Source organism: Pristiophorus japonicus, chromosome 20, assembly GCF_044704955.1.
Source record: "Pristiophorus japonicus isolate sPriJap1 chromosome 20, sPriJap1.hap1, whole genome shotgun sequence".
Lineage (NCBI taxonomy): Eukaryota > Metazoa > Chordata > Chondrichthyes > Pristiophoridae > Pristiophorus > Pristiophorus japonicus.
The window spans coordinates 16,975,004-16,994,110 of NC_091996.1; the positions used below are offsets into that span (position 1 = coordinate 16,975,004).

Here is a 19,107-nt window from a genome sequence, read left to right on the forward strand (position 1 = left end):
CCTGTCATTGCCAGTATGAACCCATACCCATAGAGCAGTCAGCACCTTCAGGGGCGATGGAGAGTAAATTGGGAGACAACAAAAAATCTAAAAATCTTGTCCCTCATGCCAACTTTTTTGATTAGTTGAAACGAATTCGTTTTTGAAAGAAAAAGACTTGCATTTATATAGCACCTTTCACAACCTCAGGGAGTCCCAAAGCGCTTTACAGCCAAAGAAGTACTTTTTGAAGTGTAATCACTGTTGTAATGTGGGAAACGCAGCAGCCAATTCATGCACAGCAAGCTCCCACAAACAGCAATGACTAGATAATTAGTTTTTGTTATGTTAATTGAGGGATAAATATTGGCCAGGACACTGGGGATACCCACTGAGCCACGATATCTAACAGCAACAATTGACAACTATATACTGCCTTTAATATAAGAAAAACACCCCAAGACACTTCACAGAGGCATAGGGAAAAATGGACACCGCACCAAAGGAGATATTAGGAAGTGTTTGGTCAAAGAGTTGAGCTTTAACGGAAGTCTTAAAGGAGGAGAAGAGAGTGAATGGAAAGGGGTTCAGGGAGGGAAGTCCAGAGTGTGGGTCCTAGGCAACTGAAGGCACTACCAGCAATGATGGGGCAAAGGGATTGGAAGGGAAGGGAGGATGTGCAAGCGAACGTATCATTATACAGGAAGGTCTCACCACAATTTTCAGCCATTCTACAATGTGAGCACCAACCAGCCAATCCCCATCGAGCCCTCTCTCTCCCAACTGATACATGGCCATTTAGATTAGTTATTGAATGGCTGCCAGACTCATAGAACCGGACGCCAGCCCGCGTGGAACCGGACCCCAGCCCACATGAACCGGACCCCAGCACTCATAGAACCCAGCCCCACCCTTCAGGTGAGTGGAGAATTGGAAAAATAGACCTTCCTGAGTAGATCTGAGCAGACCCAATTGACCTGGCCAATCCAGGTTGACCTGGGCAGATCGGGGTAGATCTGGGCAGATCCAGGTTGACCTGGACAACCCTGGGTAGATCTAGGCAGTCCTGGGTAGATTTGGGCAGACACAGATTGACCTGGTCAATCCAGGTTGATCTGGGCAGTCCTGAATAGACCTGGGCAGATCCAGTTAGATCTAGGTAAATCCATATAGATCGGAGAAGTCCCGAGTAAGTCTGGGGAGGATCTGTGTCTGTCTAGACTGCTGAGGGCAGACAGTTTTGAGTTTGTTCTGAGCTCTTTGCCATTTTATGTAACTGTTTGGATTCAGGCGGCTCAACACAAAGGTGCGGTGAGCACGTCGGTGAGGTATCAGCAGACTGGCGATTCATCCCGGCCTGGACACGTACAACCAGCCGCAAAGGAAAGAATTCCAGAAAGTCCCCGGAGAAGCTATTTTTTTAATACAAAAGAATTGCAGATGGTCAGCAGTTTCACTTCAGTTGAGGAAAGATGCGCAATCTCACTTCTCCAAAATGCGGGAGGTTTGTGCTGACACAGCGCCAGACACACACATACACACACACACACACGTGGTGCAGAGGCAGAAAGCTACCTGCTCCCATTCCAGGCTCTCGTCTTTATCCTCACCATTTTCTCTGTCAATTTGTGCTATGCCCTCCCCACGTCCCCCAATTATCGAAGGCATTAACTCTTAACATTAACAGCTACTGGGCAGCTTCTGGTACCTCACCCATGAGCCCCTGGGCAGTGGAAATCTGGAACTCTCTTCCTCCCCAAAAAGCTGTTGAGGCTGGGTGTCAACTGAAAATTTCAAAACTGAGAGTGAGAGATTTTACAGAACCAAGGCGGGTAGGTGGAGCTAAGATATAGATCATAGAAACATAGAAAATAGGAGCAGTAGTAGGCCATTCGAGTCTGCACCGCCATTCAATATGATCATGGCTGATCCTCTATCTCAACACCATATTCCCGCTTTTTCCCCATACCCCTTGATGTCTTTTGTGGTCTAGAAATCTATCTATCTCCCTCTTAAATATATTCAGTGACTTGGTCTCCACAGCCTTCTGAGATCAGTCATGATCCAATTGAATGGCGGAACAGGCTCGAGGGGCTGAATGGCCTACTCCTGTTCCTATGTCGCATGCTGTCAGCAGGCTATCAGACTGTGTGTGGGGGTGGCAAGGTGGGTTGAAGGAAAAGAGAGATATCACGACCCAACCCAGTCCTGTGCTGACTCAATGTTCTCACACACGTACTTTCCAATAGCGGTCACTGGATAGGGATCAGAAGCAGAAACTCTGGCTGATTGTCCCTTGCTAACCCAAGGACGCTGATGTCAATTGGAACAATGCAATGGCGACCCCAGCTGAGAATGATGAACTCGGTTCAGACTGGGGATTGAAAGGTCCATACCTTTCAACTAATCACTACTTTAACCAGCTGAGCCATCAGACAAGCTACTCGACTCTGGGAGCATCAGCTGAGCTTTTGAGCGGAGTCAGCCGATCTCTGCACCATGGGGCTACGGACAGGAAAGTCAGCCACGGTTGCCTCTTCTGAACGCTGTCCTGTGGCATGTGTGTGTGTGATGTGTGAGTGGTAATGTCAGGCGCTGATCAGTATAGTCACCATCGATCAAACCTGGGACCTGAAACCTGGGTCAGGTAGATAGAGATAAATTATTTCCACTGGTTGGGGAGTCTAGGACTGGGGGGCACAGTCTAAAAAAAATAGAGCCAGGCCTTTCAGGAGTGAAATTAGGAAACACTTCTACAGGCAAAGGGTGGTAGAAGTTTGGAACTCTTCCGCAAACGGCAATTGTTAATTATAAATCCGAGAGTGATAGATTTTTGTTAATCAAAGGTATTAAGAGTTATGGGACTAAGGCGGGTATATGGAGTTAGGTCGCAAATCAGCCATGATCTCATTGAATAGTGGAACAGGCTCGAGGGGCTACATGGCTTTCTCCAGCTCCTATGACTTGCCTGGTATGCATGATTCTGCAACCCATCGCGAGAGCCTAGCGTTCTCCTTAATGCCTGGCTGCAGATTCTGTCTGCTCCTTTCTACCGCACTGTCCCCTAAATGTAATATAATACTGTTTTGTTTAGAATAACTCCACAAGACTGTATATCTTAAGCTCAAACTGTTGTGACCTTGGTCTCTTTATTGTAACTCCAGAGTGAGGAGGCAGCGTGGTAGACTGCCTTTTATACCTGCTTGCCCGGGGTGTGCAGGTGACCCTTGGGTCTCCCACAGATGCGCCCCCTTGTGGTAAGTCTTACACATTGGTCATGTTTACATGCATAACAAATACAGACAGCGACAAAGAGCTCCTACTTTGCAGACAGATCCCCATGTCACCAGGAAAAGCATTGCTGGATCAAACTATAAATGAGAGAGTTTCCAATACTTGGACAGCCATGACCTTCTTTTTAAGCCAATCAGAAGTTAAGGATGCACCAATCAATCAGTGCCTGTCTGGAATGTGTGATGAGGATCTGGGAGTTGCTCCGTGCAGCAAATCTAACCTGAATTCCCTCACTTTTTCACTCGGTAGTTCCTATTGAAATGACCCTGCATTGTTTGTCCCACAGAGTGATGGATATGTGGATGTGTATCATCAGCAAGAGCAGTTAGACGCCTTCAAAAAAGAGCTGGATAAATATCTGGTGTGGAGAGGATTGAGGGTCATCAAAACAGCTACAGAATGAGGTGACCAATACTCCACAAGGCCCGTACCTGTCCTTTTGGGTACGGTTGATTTGCTTTACGGGGGACAACGGGTCACAGTTGAATTGTGGCGAAGATATGGGGATGGGTGAGTACTTGCTTAATAACCTTTGGGTATCAGGATCGGAAATGTGTGTAGTCGGTTGACATGACCTCATGGAAGGAGTAGAGTGGGCTTGAAGGGCTCAAAAAACCTTTTCTCATATATACAAAAGCAAAATACTGCGGATGCTGGCATCTGGAATAAAAACAGAAAATGCTGGAAATCTCAGCAGGTCAGGCAGCATCTGCGGAGAGAAGGCAATTTAACGTTTCAGGCCAATGACCCTTTGTCAGAACTGGAGAGTGTTTGAAAAGAACGGATTCTTAACTGGCACTGAAAGGGGGCGGGGAGGAAAGAACAAAAAGGAAGGCCTGTGATAGGGTGGAAGGCAGGAGAGATTAGAGAGACAAAAGGGATGATGGCCCAAATTCAAATGCGCTTCTATTTTCCCTTTTGTTTTATCCTACAAGGAAACTGGAATAACTGAAGCTTAAGAATTTCAATTTGAAAAGAATTATAATACTGAAAAAGATGCCATTTGATCACTAATTGGTCAAATTGAAGGCAGAAATTAAACATAGTTGAAGGCGATATTTTACACAAGAACAACAGGCCTCAGTAGCTTCAGGTCGGCCTCCCATTAATCAGGGGCCGATCCAACCTGATTCAGCCTAACCCCTGTTAGAAATGGTTGTGGGGCACACAACACAATTGTTGGATTTTGCAAAGGACATTTCAAACGGGTAAAGAACAGTCTTGTTGCCATATCGGAGACCAATTGTGCAAAATGGAGCAAATAAGGCCAGAGATTATCCTACCTGTCATCCACCAGCTCACCCTTGCCATCACTGAATTCTGAATGTGTTGGATTAAGCTGTCCAGCCCCGTCTCTAGCGGAAAGTGCTTTGGTCTGACCATCTCCACCATTTGGTTTGCTCTGGATATCCTTGAGTTGTGGTTCAACCGGTTGGGTCTGATCATGCTTATTTTGAAGTGCAGACGGTGTGGTTGAGGAATTGGCGGAGTTTGGCATTGGTGGTTTCGAGTCGGAGCACATTGGCTCTGAACAGTTCGAACTCGGACACCCTTCAGCTGCTTTGGTTTCCTTGTCTGGCTGGACCACCTCCGCCAGAGGTGGCTCATTTTGGTCGCTGTTTGGCACTGGTGGCAGAGGTCCAAGTCTACCCCTCCCTCCAGTCTGTCCATCGGGAGTACTGGGAGTTTTAATTGGTTTCTGTGCCCTGTTAGAGTTCCGGCGAGGCATTGTGCCGACGTAGGTGTACATTTCACTTGAGCTGGCATAGCTAGGACTCCGTGGTATCGTTTCTAAATCATCTACCGTTTCCTGTACCATCTCCCTGGGAATCGGGAGGTCCAGATGGCTCTCTCCCAACCATTTCTTCTTGTCAGTTGAACTACTTGAAGATCGTCGGAACGACAGATGTCGCGGGATGTTTGTCAAGCTGCCGAAGCCCTTAAACTTAAAGAACTCTGAAACAAAAGGAATAAAAGCTGATTAGTTTTTAGAACAAGAGACAAGCATTTAACCTATCAATCCTGCTCCTTCCACAGATTCCCTATCAATCCTGCTCCTTCCACAGACTCTCTCTTGCAGAGAGTCTGTGGAAGGAGCAGGATTGTCCTGGCCAATATTTATCCCTCAACCAACTCGTAAAACAGATTAACTGCTCATTCACTACCTTGCTGTGCATGAATTGGCTGCCACGTTTCCTACATTACAACAGTGACTACACTTCATAAGCACTTTGTTGGCTGTAAAGCATTTTGGGACGACCTGTGGTTGTGAAAGGCGCTATATAAATGCATGTTCTTTCTTTGTTTCTTTACTATATCATAGACCATACCCAACCACAGACCAACTATTTAATGTAATGGATAGTTGGTTTCCATATAAACCAGAGAGTGTTTAGAATGTGGAATTTGCTACCAGAGGGAGTAGTTGAGACGAATAGAATAGATGCATTTAAGGGGAAGCTAGATAAACACATGAAGGAGAAAGGAAGAGAAGGATATGCTGATAGGGTTCGATGAAGTATGGTGGGAGGATGCTCGTGTGCAGCATAAACACGCCATCAGAGGCCATTTGGGCCGAATGGTCTGTGTCTGTGCTATAAATACTTCTTGATCCCCAAAGACAACCAACCAAACCACCTTCATTATTCAACTGTGACCTCCTGCCAACGTACTGAATGCCCCACCCCACCTCCGGCCCCAGCCGCCAGAGGAAGGAACCACCATGTCCCATGAAGAGCTTGATCAGCTGAGTCTATTCCTGTCCAGAGAAACTCCAAATCTTCCCAACTGCATCTCTATCTAGCTCCTTATTGAAGGAGTTAATGAACCTCGTCCCAAATGCTTTTCTAAAAGTCTGTGCCATACCCACTACTACTACTACTACTACTACTACTACTAGGCCGTACCTTATGATGAGGATGACGCTCTTCATACCAAAAGAAGATGGGCTCACAGGTGTTACAATGAGTTACATCTTAAAGGGTGGAAGATGCCTGTGCGTGGATTTTATTAACGTGTGGTGACCGTTGCACACCGGCCATCACACGGGCTTGACGGAGCTAGGTCTTGGTCCAGTAGCGAGGATTGACCAAGACGACTGGAGACCGAGCTCTGTTGCGCCCTTCTGGGCCCCGACCCCGCCGCTGTTAAATGCTGTGTCACCCCTCGCTGGGCTCGAATGCCTCCCTCGCTGGGCATCTAATGCTGCCCCTCGCTGGACTCAACGTTCATACCTGCTGAGCCCAGATCTCTTTGAGGGGAAGGGAAGGGGAGGGGTATATCTTCCAATCTCTAATCTCATTTGAGGTTTGTGACTCTTAAATTTTTGGTTCTGTGTTCAGCCTAAATTAGGACTGAGGACAAAGAGCCATGGGTTCACTAGATGTCAAACACAAATACTGATGGCTGTTTTGAAGTTCAGTTCTTTAACAAAAGCGCCCTTTGGGAAGTTTCTCCAAGTAAACAACAACACCTGTGCCTTTTTAATTTGAAGAAGTGGCACACATTGACCAAAAGGAACAAAGATTAAAGTATCAAACACAGCACGTTAGAGGGCTGGATACCTCAACGAGATTAGAATTCCCAGCTACCTTGTATCATTTTTAAACTTATAGAGTGACCATTTGCACTCATGGCTGAGTCAATTTAAAGTTGGTATTTGGAGGAATAAGAAGCAGAGATCATTAGTGAATAAGCAGGGAGATGAAAATAGCATAAATGTAAGTGAGCAATTTTGTTTTGATAAACTTCCACATAATTTTTTTAACTAAATGCTATTCTTAACTATTCAAAATAATGTGTTAGAAATCTCTGCTTGTTCAAGTTACAAGATCCAGTGGGGATATTTTAACTTGGTTCTGGGACATAAAACTGCCATTGAGATGGGCTGCCCATTAAGAACCTGCCTGTTTGTCACCTCTATGGTGGTTTTTATAAAAATCCCTTTTCCACCTTCTCCAGTGCCTCTAAATCCTTTTTATAATATGGTGACCAGAACTGTGCACAGTACACCAAGTGTGCTCTAACCAAGGTCCGATACAAGTCAGTGATTGGAGCGTGGGCAGGTACAGCAGGAGTGGCGAGGTCAGGAGCGGCGAAAGATAGCAGAGCGATGGGATCGGGGCCCAGGAGAGGCGTGAGTTCAGGGCCCAGAAGAGGCATGGGCCCAGGGGCAGCACGGGCCAGCCCACACTGCGATATGTGTGCATGCTAGGTCCATGCAGCAGAGCTGTTCTCCTTGGTTAATCCTTGCCACTGGACAAAGACCTAGCTCTGTCAAGTCCGTGTAGTAGCTGGGATGCAATGGTCACCACACATTAAAAAAATCCACGCACAGGTATCTGCCACCCTTCAATATGCAGTTTGGGACCTGGAATATTAGGTCCTTCATTGAAACACCTGTGAACTCATCTCTGTTTGGTGTGGAAGCAAGTCATCCTCGATTCGAGGGATCGCCTAAGAAGGAGGTGGAAACAATGGGATGAGGGTGTCTTTATCTGCAGATCATGCCTGAAGCTGGTATTTTACTGAGGTGCCACTATTTCCCCTTCCCTAATATAATGTATTTGCTTCATGGGTTCTTTGCTTAAGAATTCATAGCAACACATTGCTATTAAGAACTAGCTGGTTTATTAGCAAGAGGTTTAACAAGCACACTACACATTACCAGTTCATCCACTAGGCTCACAACTGCATACCTCATCATGGATGACCTAGGCCCAACTGACTGGGGTTTTATTGAATCTTGTGAATATCACGTGAATGGTTAAGCCACTCACAATGCAACAGCTCTACAACTATTTTAAGTAGAACTTTAAATCAAGTGCCTTTTTTGGCAAGGGCACTAGGACCCATAAATTTCCAAATAAAACTTTTAATGGAAACATAAATCAAATTGAAATTTGTTTGCCGGGGGTGATGATGCACTCCTGTCCCTCCGGTGCCCACCTCTCACGAAAGGCCGTGAGTGTACCGGTGGACACTGTGTGCTCCATCTCCAGGGAGACCCTGGCTCGGATGTAACCATGGAAGAGAGGTAGGCAGTCGGGCTGAACGACTCCCTCGACCGCCCGCTGCCTGGCAACAGCTCTATAAACCTGTGAGCATACTCACCGGTGCATACATTACAACAAACAAGAAAGACCCTCTCCAAAGCTCTTCAGGAAGCCATGCTCCTCGAAAGCATGAGGTGCACCTGAATGTTTGAATGCTCCTCCTCAATTCCTGCTCAATGCACATCAAGACGTTCACTGGTGACTAATCTTCAGGGTTCATTCCAACAAAATGGGGACAGTCTTCAGTTCCTGTGTGGGAGTCCTCAGTCCCTCACACACAGCATAAGAAATAGGAGCAGGAGTAGGCCATTTGGCCCCTCGAGCCTACTCCCCCATTTAATACGATCATGGCTGATCTGATCATAGACTCAGTTCCACTTCCCTGCCCGCTCCCCATAACCTTTTACTCCCTTATTGCTCAAAAATCTGTCTATCACCACCTTAAATATATTCAATGACCCAGCCGCCACAGCTCTCTGGGATGGAGAATTCCATAGATTTACAACCCTCAGAGAAGAAATTCCTCCTCATCTCAGTTTTAAATGGGCGGCCCCTTATTCTGAGACTATGTCCCCTAGTTTCAGTTTCCCCTATGAGTGGAAATATCCTCGCTACATCCACCTTGTCGAGCCCTCTCATTATCTTATACATTTCGATAAGATCGCCTCCCATTCTTCTGAACTCCAATGAGTATAGGCTCAACCTATCCTCATAAGTCAACCCCCTCATCTCTGGAATCAACCTCGTGAACCTTCTCCAAACAGCCTCCACATAACAAAAGAAAATCTTGCGTTTTTATAGTGCCTTTCACTTCCTCAGGACTTCTCAAAGCCCTTTCCAGTCAGTGAACTATTTTTGAAGTGTTGTGACATAGGAACAGTGTGGAAAGCTGTGGGGTAAAAGATAAACAATCTTCCTCAGAGTTTGTTGCCTTTAGGAATTTTTGGTTTGCAGACCAGATATTCCTCAATATAAGCAGCCTGACCGACATGAACAGCAAACATACCACAGGGAACCCTGTACATATTCGGGGTACAGTGGCCTCGTAGTTATGGTACTGGACAAGCAACTCGGCAGTTGTGAGTTTCACCAAGACAAGTTGTGAAATTGAATTCGATAAAAATCTGGCAATTAAGTGGGCGAGCACTAGAAACGTAACCATGAAAGCTTCTGAAACGTTATAAAAACCCAACTCGGTTTACCAATGTCCTTCAGAGATGGGACCCATCACCCTCTAACCGCTCTGTTCTACGCGCAACTTCAATTTGACACAATATGGTTGACTCTTATGTTCTCAGGCAAGGGATGGCCAACAAATGCTCACATCCAAAGAACAAAATAAAATATATATATATATATAGTAAAAGGATATAGGACCTTGGAGGGAGCTTGTCCATTCGATCTGTGAGCCTTTGAGCTTGGATACGATGATCTGTGCATTGCCTGGAAAGGTGGTGACTTAGTTCAGTGTAAATGAGTAGATGAGGTCCTGCCCTCCCCCACCCCACAGTTCCATTCAATAGAAGAATTGGCATCGAAGGGGGAAGGAGGAGGTGAGGGGAGGGGAGGGGTGGGTGCTGCTATGTGTAATGAACTGCCAGAAACAAAATCTGTGTTGGTAAGCAAGAGTTTGATCATACCAGAACACTCGAGGCATAAAACTAAACACCAGAACAAAACTGATAGCAAGAAATCTCCTGCTAATGTTGCAACAATATCTTGCTGGTAATACTGAGAAGCGCTGTAAATACACAGGTCAGTTAGCAGACAAAAGAGGGAAACATTATGGGTTCATGCTTAAGTTTCAGGAGAAGGCTCTCCCTGAGAGACCAACTTAATCACTTTCCAGATGCTGAAACATCTGCTGTGTATGTTCTATTGTTTTTTTTGTGACTCTCCTGCACCTCCTTGTGGCTGGTCAGAGAATGGCAATGGCATTGTTTTCCCCGCACCCACTACTGGAGCAGCTCACCTGACCTGGTCTGTCGTTTGGGAATGTACAGGCAGCCCTCATGAGCGAATCACCTGGAGCAGAAATGTTTAACCCGGGCACCCCCCCTGGGAGCAGGGCCCAGAAAATGAAGCAGCGCTTTCTTAAAACAATATGCACTTTTGGTTTTGTAATAAGCAGGATCTACGGGGAGACCTTTGTATCCAAGCTGCTGACTCTTATATTGAAAATATACTGATTATTATTATTAAATGACCTTGAGCACCCTCAACAGCTCAGCTGTGACCAGTGGTGAGTAGCCAAGGCATGCTGGTCGTAATATCCCGGCTTTGATGGGCTACAATTGTTCTTCGCATCTCAAAACTACACAAGCAATAAAACCACGCAGGGTCTCGCTACTGATTGCTCTCTGCGACCTTTACCGGACAGACATGGGGGAAGGGTTAATTTTGACTTTGGGGGTTGGTGTAAAAGGGACGATATCGGATCATTCGCCTATTATATAGCTCTTCCAATTTTCATTCCCATTAAAGTCAAAGGAAATTAAACTCGGGCAAGATGTATAACGGGTGGATGATCCGATATCTTCCCCTGTGCACTACCGCCCAAAGTGATCAAAAAAATCTAGTCTGACACTGCAGTGCAGTGCTGAGGGAGCGCTGTACTGTCGGAGATGCTGTCTTTCACATGAGACGTTAAACCGAGGACCGTCTGCTCTCTCAAGTGGACTTAAAAGGTCCCATAGCACTATTTTGAAGAAGAGCAGGGGAGGTAACCCCAGTGTCCTGGACAATATTTATCCCTCAATCAACATTACAAAAAAACAGATTATCTGGTCATTATCACATTGCTGTTTGTGGGAGCTTGCTGTGTGCAAATTGGCTGCTGCGTTTCCCACATTACAACAGTCCCTACACTTCAAAAATACTTCATTGGCAGTAAAGCGCTTTGAAATGTCCGGTGGTCGTGAAAGATGCTATATAAATGCAAGTCTTTTTTAAAAAAAAATTAAATGCAAGGGCTTGTACTTTTAAAGAAAGTAGATTTTTAAAAAAATTGGTGTGTATTTTAAATGAATGAATTACTTTCTCTTTAACAAAACTATTTCAGGCAGGGCTGTCCCTTTAACACCATGTCTGTTTCGCTCCTTGCTGAATGGTCTCTCCAGACCTGCCTCTGATTTAGCTGTGGTATTACCCCCACTGAGGCCCTAGCAGAGTCTGTAACAGGCCGTCCCCAGTGGATCTGGACCCCTCGAGCAATAAATAAATAGAATTTAAAATATCAAACTCAGGCATGCACCCTTTCACCCAGTAACAGCAGAGCCCGAAGTCCAGGCACATTGCTCCGGAACACCATGAAAACCCTGAATGTGCGGGGGCTGGTAATATTGCAAAAGTCCCCCCTAATTTTAAAATTATAAAAAGCAAAAGCTCAAACCGAAGGGCTATAAAAGGCCTTTCTATGTTACGCAGCCTCTTCGAATGGAGGTGGACGTTCCTTTGGCAGCACCTCCCAAACCCGCAAACTCTGCCATCTCAAAGATTAACGGCAGCAGGCGCATGGGAAAACCAGGACCTGTAATTTCCCCCTGTAATGTATTTGCTTCATGGCTTCTTTGCTTAAGAATTCATAGCAACACACTGCTATTAAGAACTAGTTGGCTTATTAGCAAAAGGTTTAACAATCACACTACTCATTACCAGTTCATCCACCAGGCTCACAACCACCTGCCTCGTCGTGGCTCCTCTGAACCCAACTGGCTGGGGTTTTATTGAGTCTTGTGAACATCACGTGACTGGCTAAGCCACTCACAACTCAACAGCTCTACCAGCCTGTGAGCATCCTCACAGGTGCATACATTACACCCCCCCCCCCTCCCCCGGCCCCCAAGTCACACACCATTCTGACTTGGAATTTTATCAACATTCCTTTATCGTCACTGGGTCAAAATCCTGGAACTCCCTCCCTAACAGCATTGTGGGAGTACCTTCACCACACGGACTGCAGTGGTTCAAGAAGGCGGCTCATCACCTTCTCAAGGGCAATTAGGGATGGGCAGTAAATGCTGGCCTTTCCAGCGACACCATCATCCCAGGAACGAATTTTTATAAATGTGTTGGGGTCCCAGTGCTGCGTAATTCAGTGTATTTACAATACGAGGCAGATTTCACCGGCTATAACCAGTGGTTGCAAGAGCAATCCTGTCGTTTAATAGCCACCTACGTGTGCTGAGGTAACGGTTCCACAGGCTCTCGCTGGCTTCCGCTGCCTCTCCCCAAGCGATCGTTCTCCTGTGAAGCTGAACAGTGAGTGTCAGCTAGCTATTCGACTGCAGAATGAAATTCTGTTCCTTCCTGACATCCACACCTGAACTTTCCAGCAGGCAACCATCAGGAGGGGGGACCCTTGGCCTGATTTTTGCCCCTCCCTAGCCCAGGAGTCACGAAGGCCAATTACAGTGTTCCCCCCCAAACCCCCCATCCGCCCAATTACTTTAAATGTCCTTCACTCGTGAAATATCCACTGGGTCTTTTCGTCTGTGAAAGAAACGTTTGGACTCTATTGGCAACTGTGATATCCTCGGTGTGTTTTAAATCCTGACGCTCCAGTAGGGGTCAGGGGTCAGGACAGGAGCCAGCATGGACCATCTATGGCTGAGAGGGACAAGGGGAAAATTGAGAAGTACCCAGGGTTCAGATCACCCATATGGGAGACGGGAGAATCCAAACGTGCTCAACTATTTCTGGAGTGCATTCCGAGCGAGCATGTGGTGTTGATTATGGGATGCCTGCCGCAGTTTAGTGGCCCATCCAGTGACTTAATGACATCTTAAAATAACAATCAGTCTATCAGACCCCTGTTTAAAGGAAATGATGTAGTTTGGGAATGATGTTATGTTTGCTTCTAATCATGGGCTCCTCAGTGGCTTTGAGGTCAAAGTTGTAGGGCTGCAATGAATTGTACATTTTTCAGTACAGGAACCAGTGTCAAGGTTAGAGTTTTCCCAGCTAGTTCTCATTAACCCTGACATTGTCCTCGTGAGCAGCAGTCTGCAGACACAAGGGGAGAAAATGCTTCTCCCCACCAAGGAATAGAAGAATTCAACGGCAAATAACTCCTGGACCATCTAATTTTTTTATTCGTTCCTGGGATGTGGGCGTCGTTGGCAAGGCTGGCATTTATTGCCCATCCCTAATTGCCCTAGTGGTGGTGATGAGCACCATCCCTGCCCAGTTTGTGGTGAAGGTACTCTGTGGGGAAGTGACTTTGTCGTAGTAGTTTTGGTAGAACTGAGTGTCTTGCTAGGCCATTTCAGTTCAGTCTGGAGGTCTGGACTCACATATAGGCCAGACCGGGTAAGGACGGCAGATTTCCTTTCCTAAAGGACATGTGTGAACCAGATGGGTTTTTACAACAATCCAGTAGTTACATGGTCTCCATTACTGATACTAGCATTTTTAGCATACTACCAGATTTATTTAATTAACTGAATTTAAATTCCTCAGTTGCCATGGTGGGATTTGAACTCACGTCTCTGGATCATTAGTCCAGTAACATAACCACTACGCTACTATACCCACAGATGGGTTAAAACAATAAAAAAAATAAAAAAGTCTTGCATTTCTATAGCACCTTTCATGCCCTCAGGACTTCCCAAAGCGCTTTACAGCCAATTAAGTACTTTTGAAGTGTAGTCACCCACTGACACCTGGGGGTCCCTGACCCAAGACCGCCATAAGTGGAGGAAGAGCATCCGGGAGGGCGCTGAGCACCTCGAGTCTCGTTGCCGAGAGCATGCGGAAAACAAGCGCAGGCAGCGGAAGGAGCATGCGGCAAACCAGACTCCCCACCCACCCTTTCCTTCAACCACTGTCTGTCCCACCTGTGACAGAGACTGTAATTCCCATATTGGACTGTACAGTCACCTGAGAACTCACTTTTAGAGTGGAAGCAAATCCATTTCAAGGGACTGCTTCTGATAATAGGAAACGCAGCAGCCAGCTCCCATAAACAACAATATGATAAATGACTAGATTATCTGTTTTGAGGGATAAATGTTGTCCAGGACAACTTCCCTGCTCTTCTTTGAATAGTGCAGTGGGATCTTTTATGTCCACCTGAAAGGGTTAACATCTCATCTGAAAGACGGCCCCTCCAACAGTGCAGCGCTCCCTCAGCACTGCACTGAAGTGTCAGCTGAAATTATGTGCTCAAGTCCCTGGAGTGGGACTTGAACCCGCAACCTGCTGATTCAGAGGTGTGAGTGCTATCCATTGAGCTACTAAATAGCAACTGCAGCAGGGGGAGATACCCTGTCCTCTTAACAGAAAATATCACACTGCTCTTAAATTCAACCAAACAGTTCATTGTAAACCAGGGAAAGAGAAGGTGTTACTGAGAAATAAGTCACCGTGAGACACCTTATAATGCTTCTGTATATATTTGGCAATAATTCTCTGTGCATTACTGAGTATAATGCTCCCATATATCTATACAATAACATGGGTCAGTATGATTGTATGAATAGAATGTTCTATGCTGCTTTCTGATTGGTGTGCGCTAGCCATGTGCATCATCAATCAAGCAACCAATCAGAGTCAAGAATTACACTCCACAACATTATACTTTCAGGCCCCCAAAAATTGAATATTTAAATAAGTAAGTGAAATGACTTTTGCTATTTAAGAGTTGTAGCTGAAAATTTAAGTCAGTCGCAGGTCTGAGGTGGGTCAAACCACGGGCCCCCGGACAAGCTATCGCGACAATTAATGAACAAGCCCAGTGAGAGACATCAGCTGTTGAGGTTTGCTCAATTCCACACAATCGTCACAAACTCTTCTTCGTGATCAGTGCCACAAGAAGTCATCTAGTATTCTACAATAATACACTGTGTGTGTGAACTTTCACCTTTACCGCCGGGTGTAAAAAGGCCAAGAGCGGATTGGCCGAACTGGGGTGGGGGGAGGGGCGGAGTGGACAATAAGCATCAGTACTACTGGCACCAAGCAATGCATTATTGGCCCGTGTGTTATTGAGTGTGCTTTTCTTTCCTCCTGCAAGATGCTCCTTAAAACATACCTCTTTGGCCAAGCTTTTGGTCACCAGCACTAATTTCTACTTACACAGCTCGGTGTCAAATTGTTATCATATAATGCTCCAGGGAAACACCTTGGGACATTTCACTACGTTAAAGGCACTATAGAAGTACAAGTTGGTTGTTGTAAAATAATTCCAGGCACATTACAACAAACCTGCACCCAAATGAGCTGACCTGAGTATGTTTGTGACGTATTACATTCCTGTGTAGATTTTACAACAATACACTCTGGGTATAACAATCAGGTAGGGCCTCGGTTTAACATCTCATCCAAAAGGCAGCACCTCTGACACTGCAGCGCTCCCTCAGCACTACACTGGAATGTCAGCCTAGGTTTTTTGTGCTGGAGTCTCTGGAGTGGAATTTGAACCCACAACTTGCTGGTCTTCCAGAGCAAGGAGATGTCCACGGCCGAGTGTTGCAGACTGGCGCAATCCAAGATCCAGGAGTACGTGCTGAGGGATTGCACTAAAGGTTGGTGCAGTCACCGCAAAGGCACGATGGGGAAGAGCCACAGTTTAAGGCCCTTCTGCCACGGTAAACCCAGGGGATAGAATCGGACCCCCCTCGGGCTGTACTTGTTAATCTGCTTGTATACATAGAGCACCATGTACTGAAAAACACCTGTGTTGTGCCATGTATAATGAAAGTCTCTGCACTGTTTAGTAACTTGTAAAAAAATTTAAATGTATTCTCATCCGTTCCGTGTACTGCTTTCATCTGCATAGTGCTACATGTAACGTGATTCATGATCGGTATTGAAATGTATCCTGGATTGTAATGTAAACCTGTTCTTATCTGCTCCATGTAATACCCTTATTTGCACAGTACTACATGTAACGTAATTTATGGATTGTACTAAACAGTAGCTTGAAATGAAATGCATGCTAGTGCATTGTATGGAACTGCTGTCAGCATCCAAATGAATTGTATGGAATTGCTGACCGCAATGTACTGAACTATTTTCCAATGTATTGTGAAAATTTTATATGAATAAAGTATAGTTTGGAAAAAAAAACCTTCTGACTCAGAGGCGAGAGTGCTACCCACTGAGCCACTTGCTGACAGCACTAGGTATAACATTCCAGTATATCATCATCACAGGCGGTCCCTCGAACGAGGATACATGCTTCCACAAGAGTTCAAACATGTTTGAATGAAGGACCCGATGTTCCAGTCCTGAATTCCAATTGAAGGGGTGGAAGATGCCTGGTCGTGGATTTTTTTAACGTATGGTGACCGTTGCACATCAGCCACCACACGGGCTTGACAGAGCTAGGCCTTTATCCAGTGGCAAGGGTTAACCAGGATGACTGGAGACCTGCTCTGCTGCACGGACCTAGTGCGCACACATATTGCAGTGTGGCAGGCCCATGCTGCCCCTGGGCCCTCACTTCTTACGGGCCCCGTACCCTCATTCACCACACATTCGCCCACGATGTTCCAGAGCCCGGCGCTCCAGCTCTATTTATAGCCCAACCTGCGGTGGTGTTCTCACAGATCGGGGCGGCCCACACCCTATACTATCGGCGAACAGCGCAGGGCAAGGCCACTTGACCCATCATTCCCATGCCAGCTCTCTGACAGGATTATCCACTTAGTCCCAATATCTAGTTCTTGCAATTATTTTTTTATTTTTCAAATATTTATCCATTTCCCTTTTTAAAAACTATTATGGATGCTGGTCCCACCACTGTTTCTGGGAAGGCATTCCAAGTCCCAACAACCCTCCGCAGAAAAGCACATTATTGTAAAGCACGCTGTATGTAACCGAGCACATTATTATGTGTTAAAAGCATGCCTTTGACCCACAAAGAAAGATTCTTAAAGCAATGTCTTGTGCTAAACCTCAGTCTGAAGCACAGCCAACTGCAGTTACTGGAAGTGCTTGTGAAATGCTCCCTGCTTTCTTGCTGTCTAAAACACATGGCAAAATAAGTGAAGTGGAATTTGATTGCAAAATATTGAAGAGTGAGGTGGGGGAGCTGTGAAACTCCATCGAGTCAGCGCCATCTAGCTGATCTTTCCCTGTCTCCCCTCCTTCTCTGGGCACCAGCTGTCCCCACCAGGATAATCACCAGAAATACATATCCTGCCTTGCATAACAGCTGCAAACACATTCCAGCCACATACTTACCACGTTTACAAAACAGTGCGTTACCTCACATTGAATGGACAGATTAGCATTATGAAATTCAACCACTGGTATGTGTGACACGGTTCAAAGGTTTTTTCCCCCTCCCAACAACACACATCTATATATATATATACAAGAACATTTACAAAAATTACAATTAATTTTTTTCTCCTCGCTGGGTTGCCTTTTGACTATTTTTGGTCAACCACAGAGTGCTGATTATATTATCAGGGAAACTAGCCAGGAGGAATTACTAAGTCTGACTGTGCGTGGCCTTGGCTTCTGCTGTGCTTGTTGATTCAGTTCTCTCACCCTGCCAGCCCTGGAAACTACTTTGTGCCAGACACTCCAAAGATGTTATCATGTTATCACTGAGGGAGTGCTGCAGTGTCTGAGGTGCCGTCTTTTGGAAGAGCGTTAAACCGAGTCTGCTCTCTCGGGTGGACGGAAAAGATACCGTGGTACTATTTTGAAGACGAGCAGGGGAGTTATTCCCGGTGTCCTGGCCGATATTTATCCCTCAATTGACATCAATAGAACATATTATCTGGTCATTATCACATTGCTGTTTGTGAGAGCTTGCTGTGTGCAAATTGGCTGCCATGGTTCCTACAACAGTGACTACACTCCAAAAAATACTTTATTGGCTGTAGAGCACTTTGGGATGCCCCGACGTTGTGAAAGGCGCTATATAAATGTAAGCTCTCTCTCTTTTCTTCTTCTCTGTCTGCCTCTCCCTCTCCTTCGCTTTCGCTCTCTTTCTGTCTATCTGTCTGTTTCTCTCTCTCTAATGGCTCTCTGTCTTAATCTGCCTGTCTCTATCTGTCCCTCTCTTAATCTATCTGTCTCTGTTTTGGTTTCTCTATTATTCCCTCTCTTTAGTTTAGATTGATTTTTAATTTTTATTGGAATCTCAACAATGTACATTTGCAATTATACATACAAGATCACATTTGTACTTATATTTTATCAGTTTTGAATTTAATCACTAATTTATTTGCATGCAAAAATCCAAATCTGATGTATTTTTTTTGTTCATGGGATGTGGGCGTCGCTGGCAAGGCCAGCATTTACTGCCCATCCCTAATTGTCCTTGAGTAGGTGGTGGTGAGCCACTAGTTCAGGGGGAAAATAAGAGTCAGCCACATTGCTGTGGGTTTGGAGTCACATATAGGCCAGACCGGGTAAGGACGGCAGATTTCCTTCCCGAAAGAACATTAATGAACCAGGTGGGTTTTTACAACAATCTGGTAGTTTCATGGTCACCAGTGACTGACACTTGCTTTTTATTCCAGATTTATGTAATTAACTGAATTTAAATGCCCCAGCCGCCGTGGTGGGATTTGAATTCATGTCCCTGGAGCATTCGTCCAGGCCCCTGGATTACTCGTCCAATAACATAACCATTGCGCTGACTGCAAAAGCTTCTATAGATATGTGAAGAGAAAAAGATTAGTGAAGACAAATGTAGGTCCCTTGCAGTCAGAATCAGGTGAATTTATAATGGAGAACAAAGAAATGGCAGACCAGTTGAACAAATACTTTGGTTCTGTCTTCACGAAGGAAGACACAAATAACCTTCCGGAAATAC

At 45.5% G+C, this 19,107-nt stretch overlaps 1 protein-coding gene across 2 annotated transcripts in view; it reads right to left on the bottom strand.

Moving 5' to 3' along the window:
• LOC139233181 (SH2 domain-containing protein 3C-like) overlaps positions 1 to 19,107 on the bottom strand; it is a 186,507-nt gene that overhangs the window by 101,054 nt on the left and 66,346 nt on the right. For both annotated transcript variants that reach the window (XM_070863802.1, XM_070863804.1), the window contains one exon: positions 4,557 to 5,229. In XM_070863802.1, coding sequence (XP_070719903.1) covers positions 4,557 to 5,229 — 673 coding nt within the window. The remainder of the gene's footprint in view (positions 1 to 4,556; positions 5,230 to 19,107) is intronic.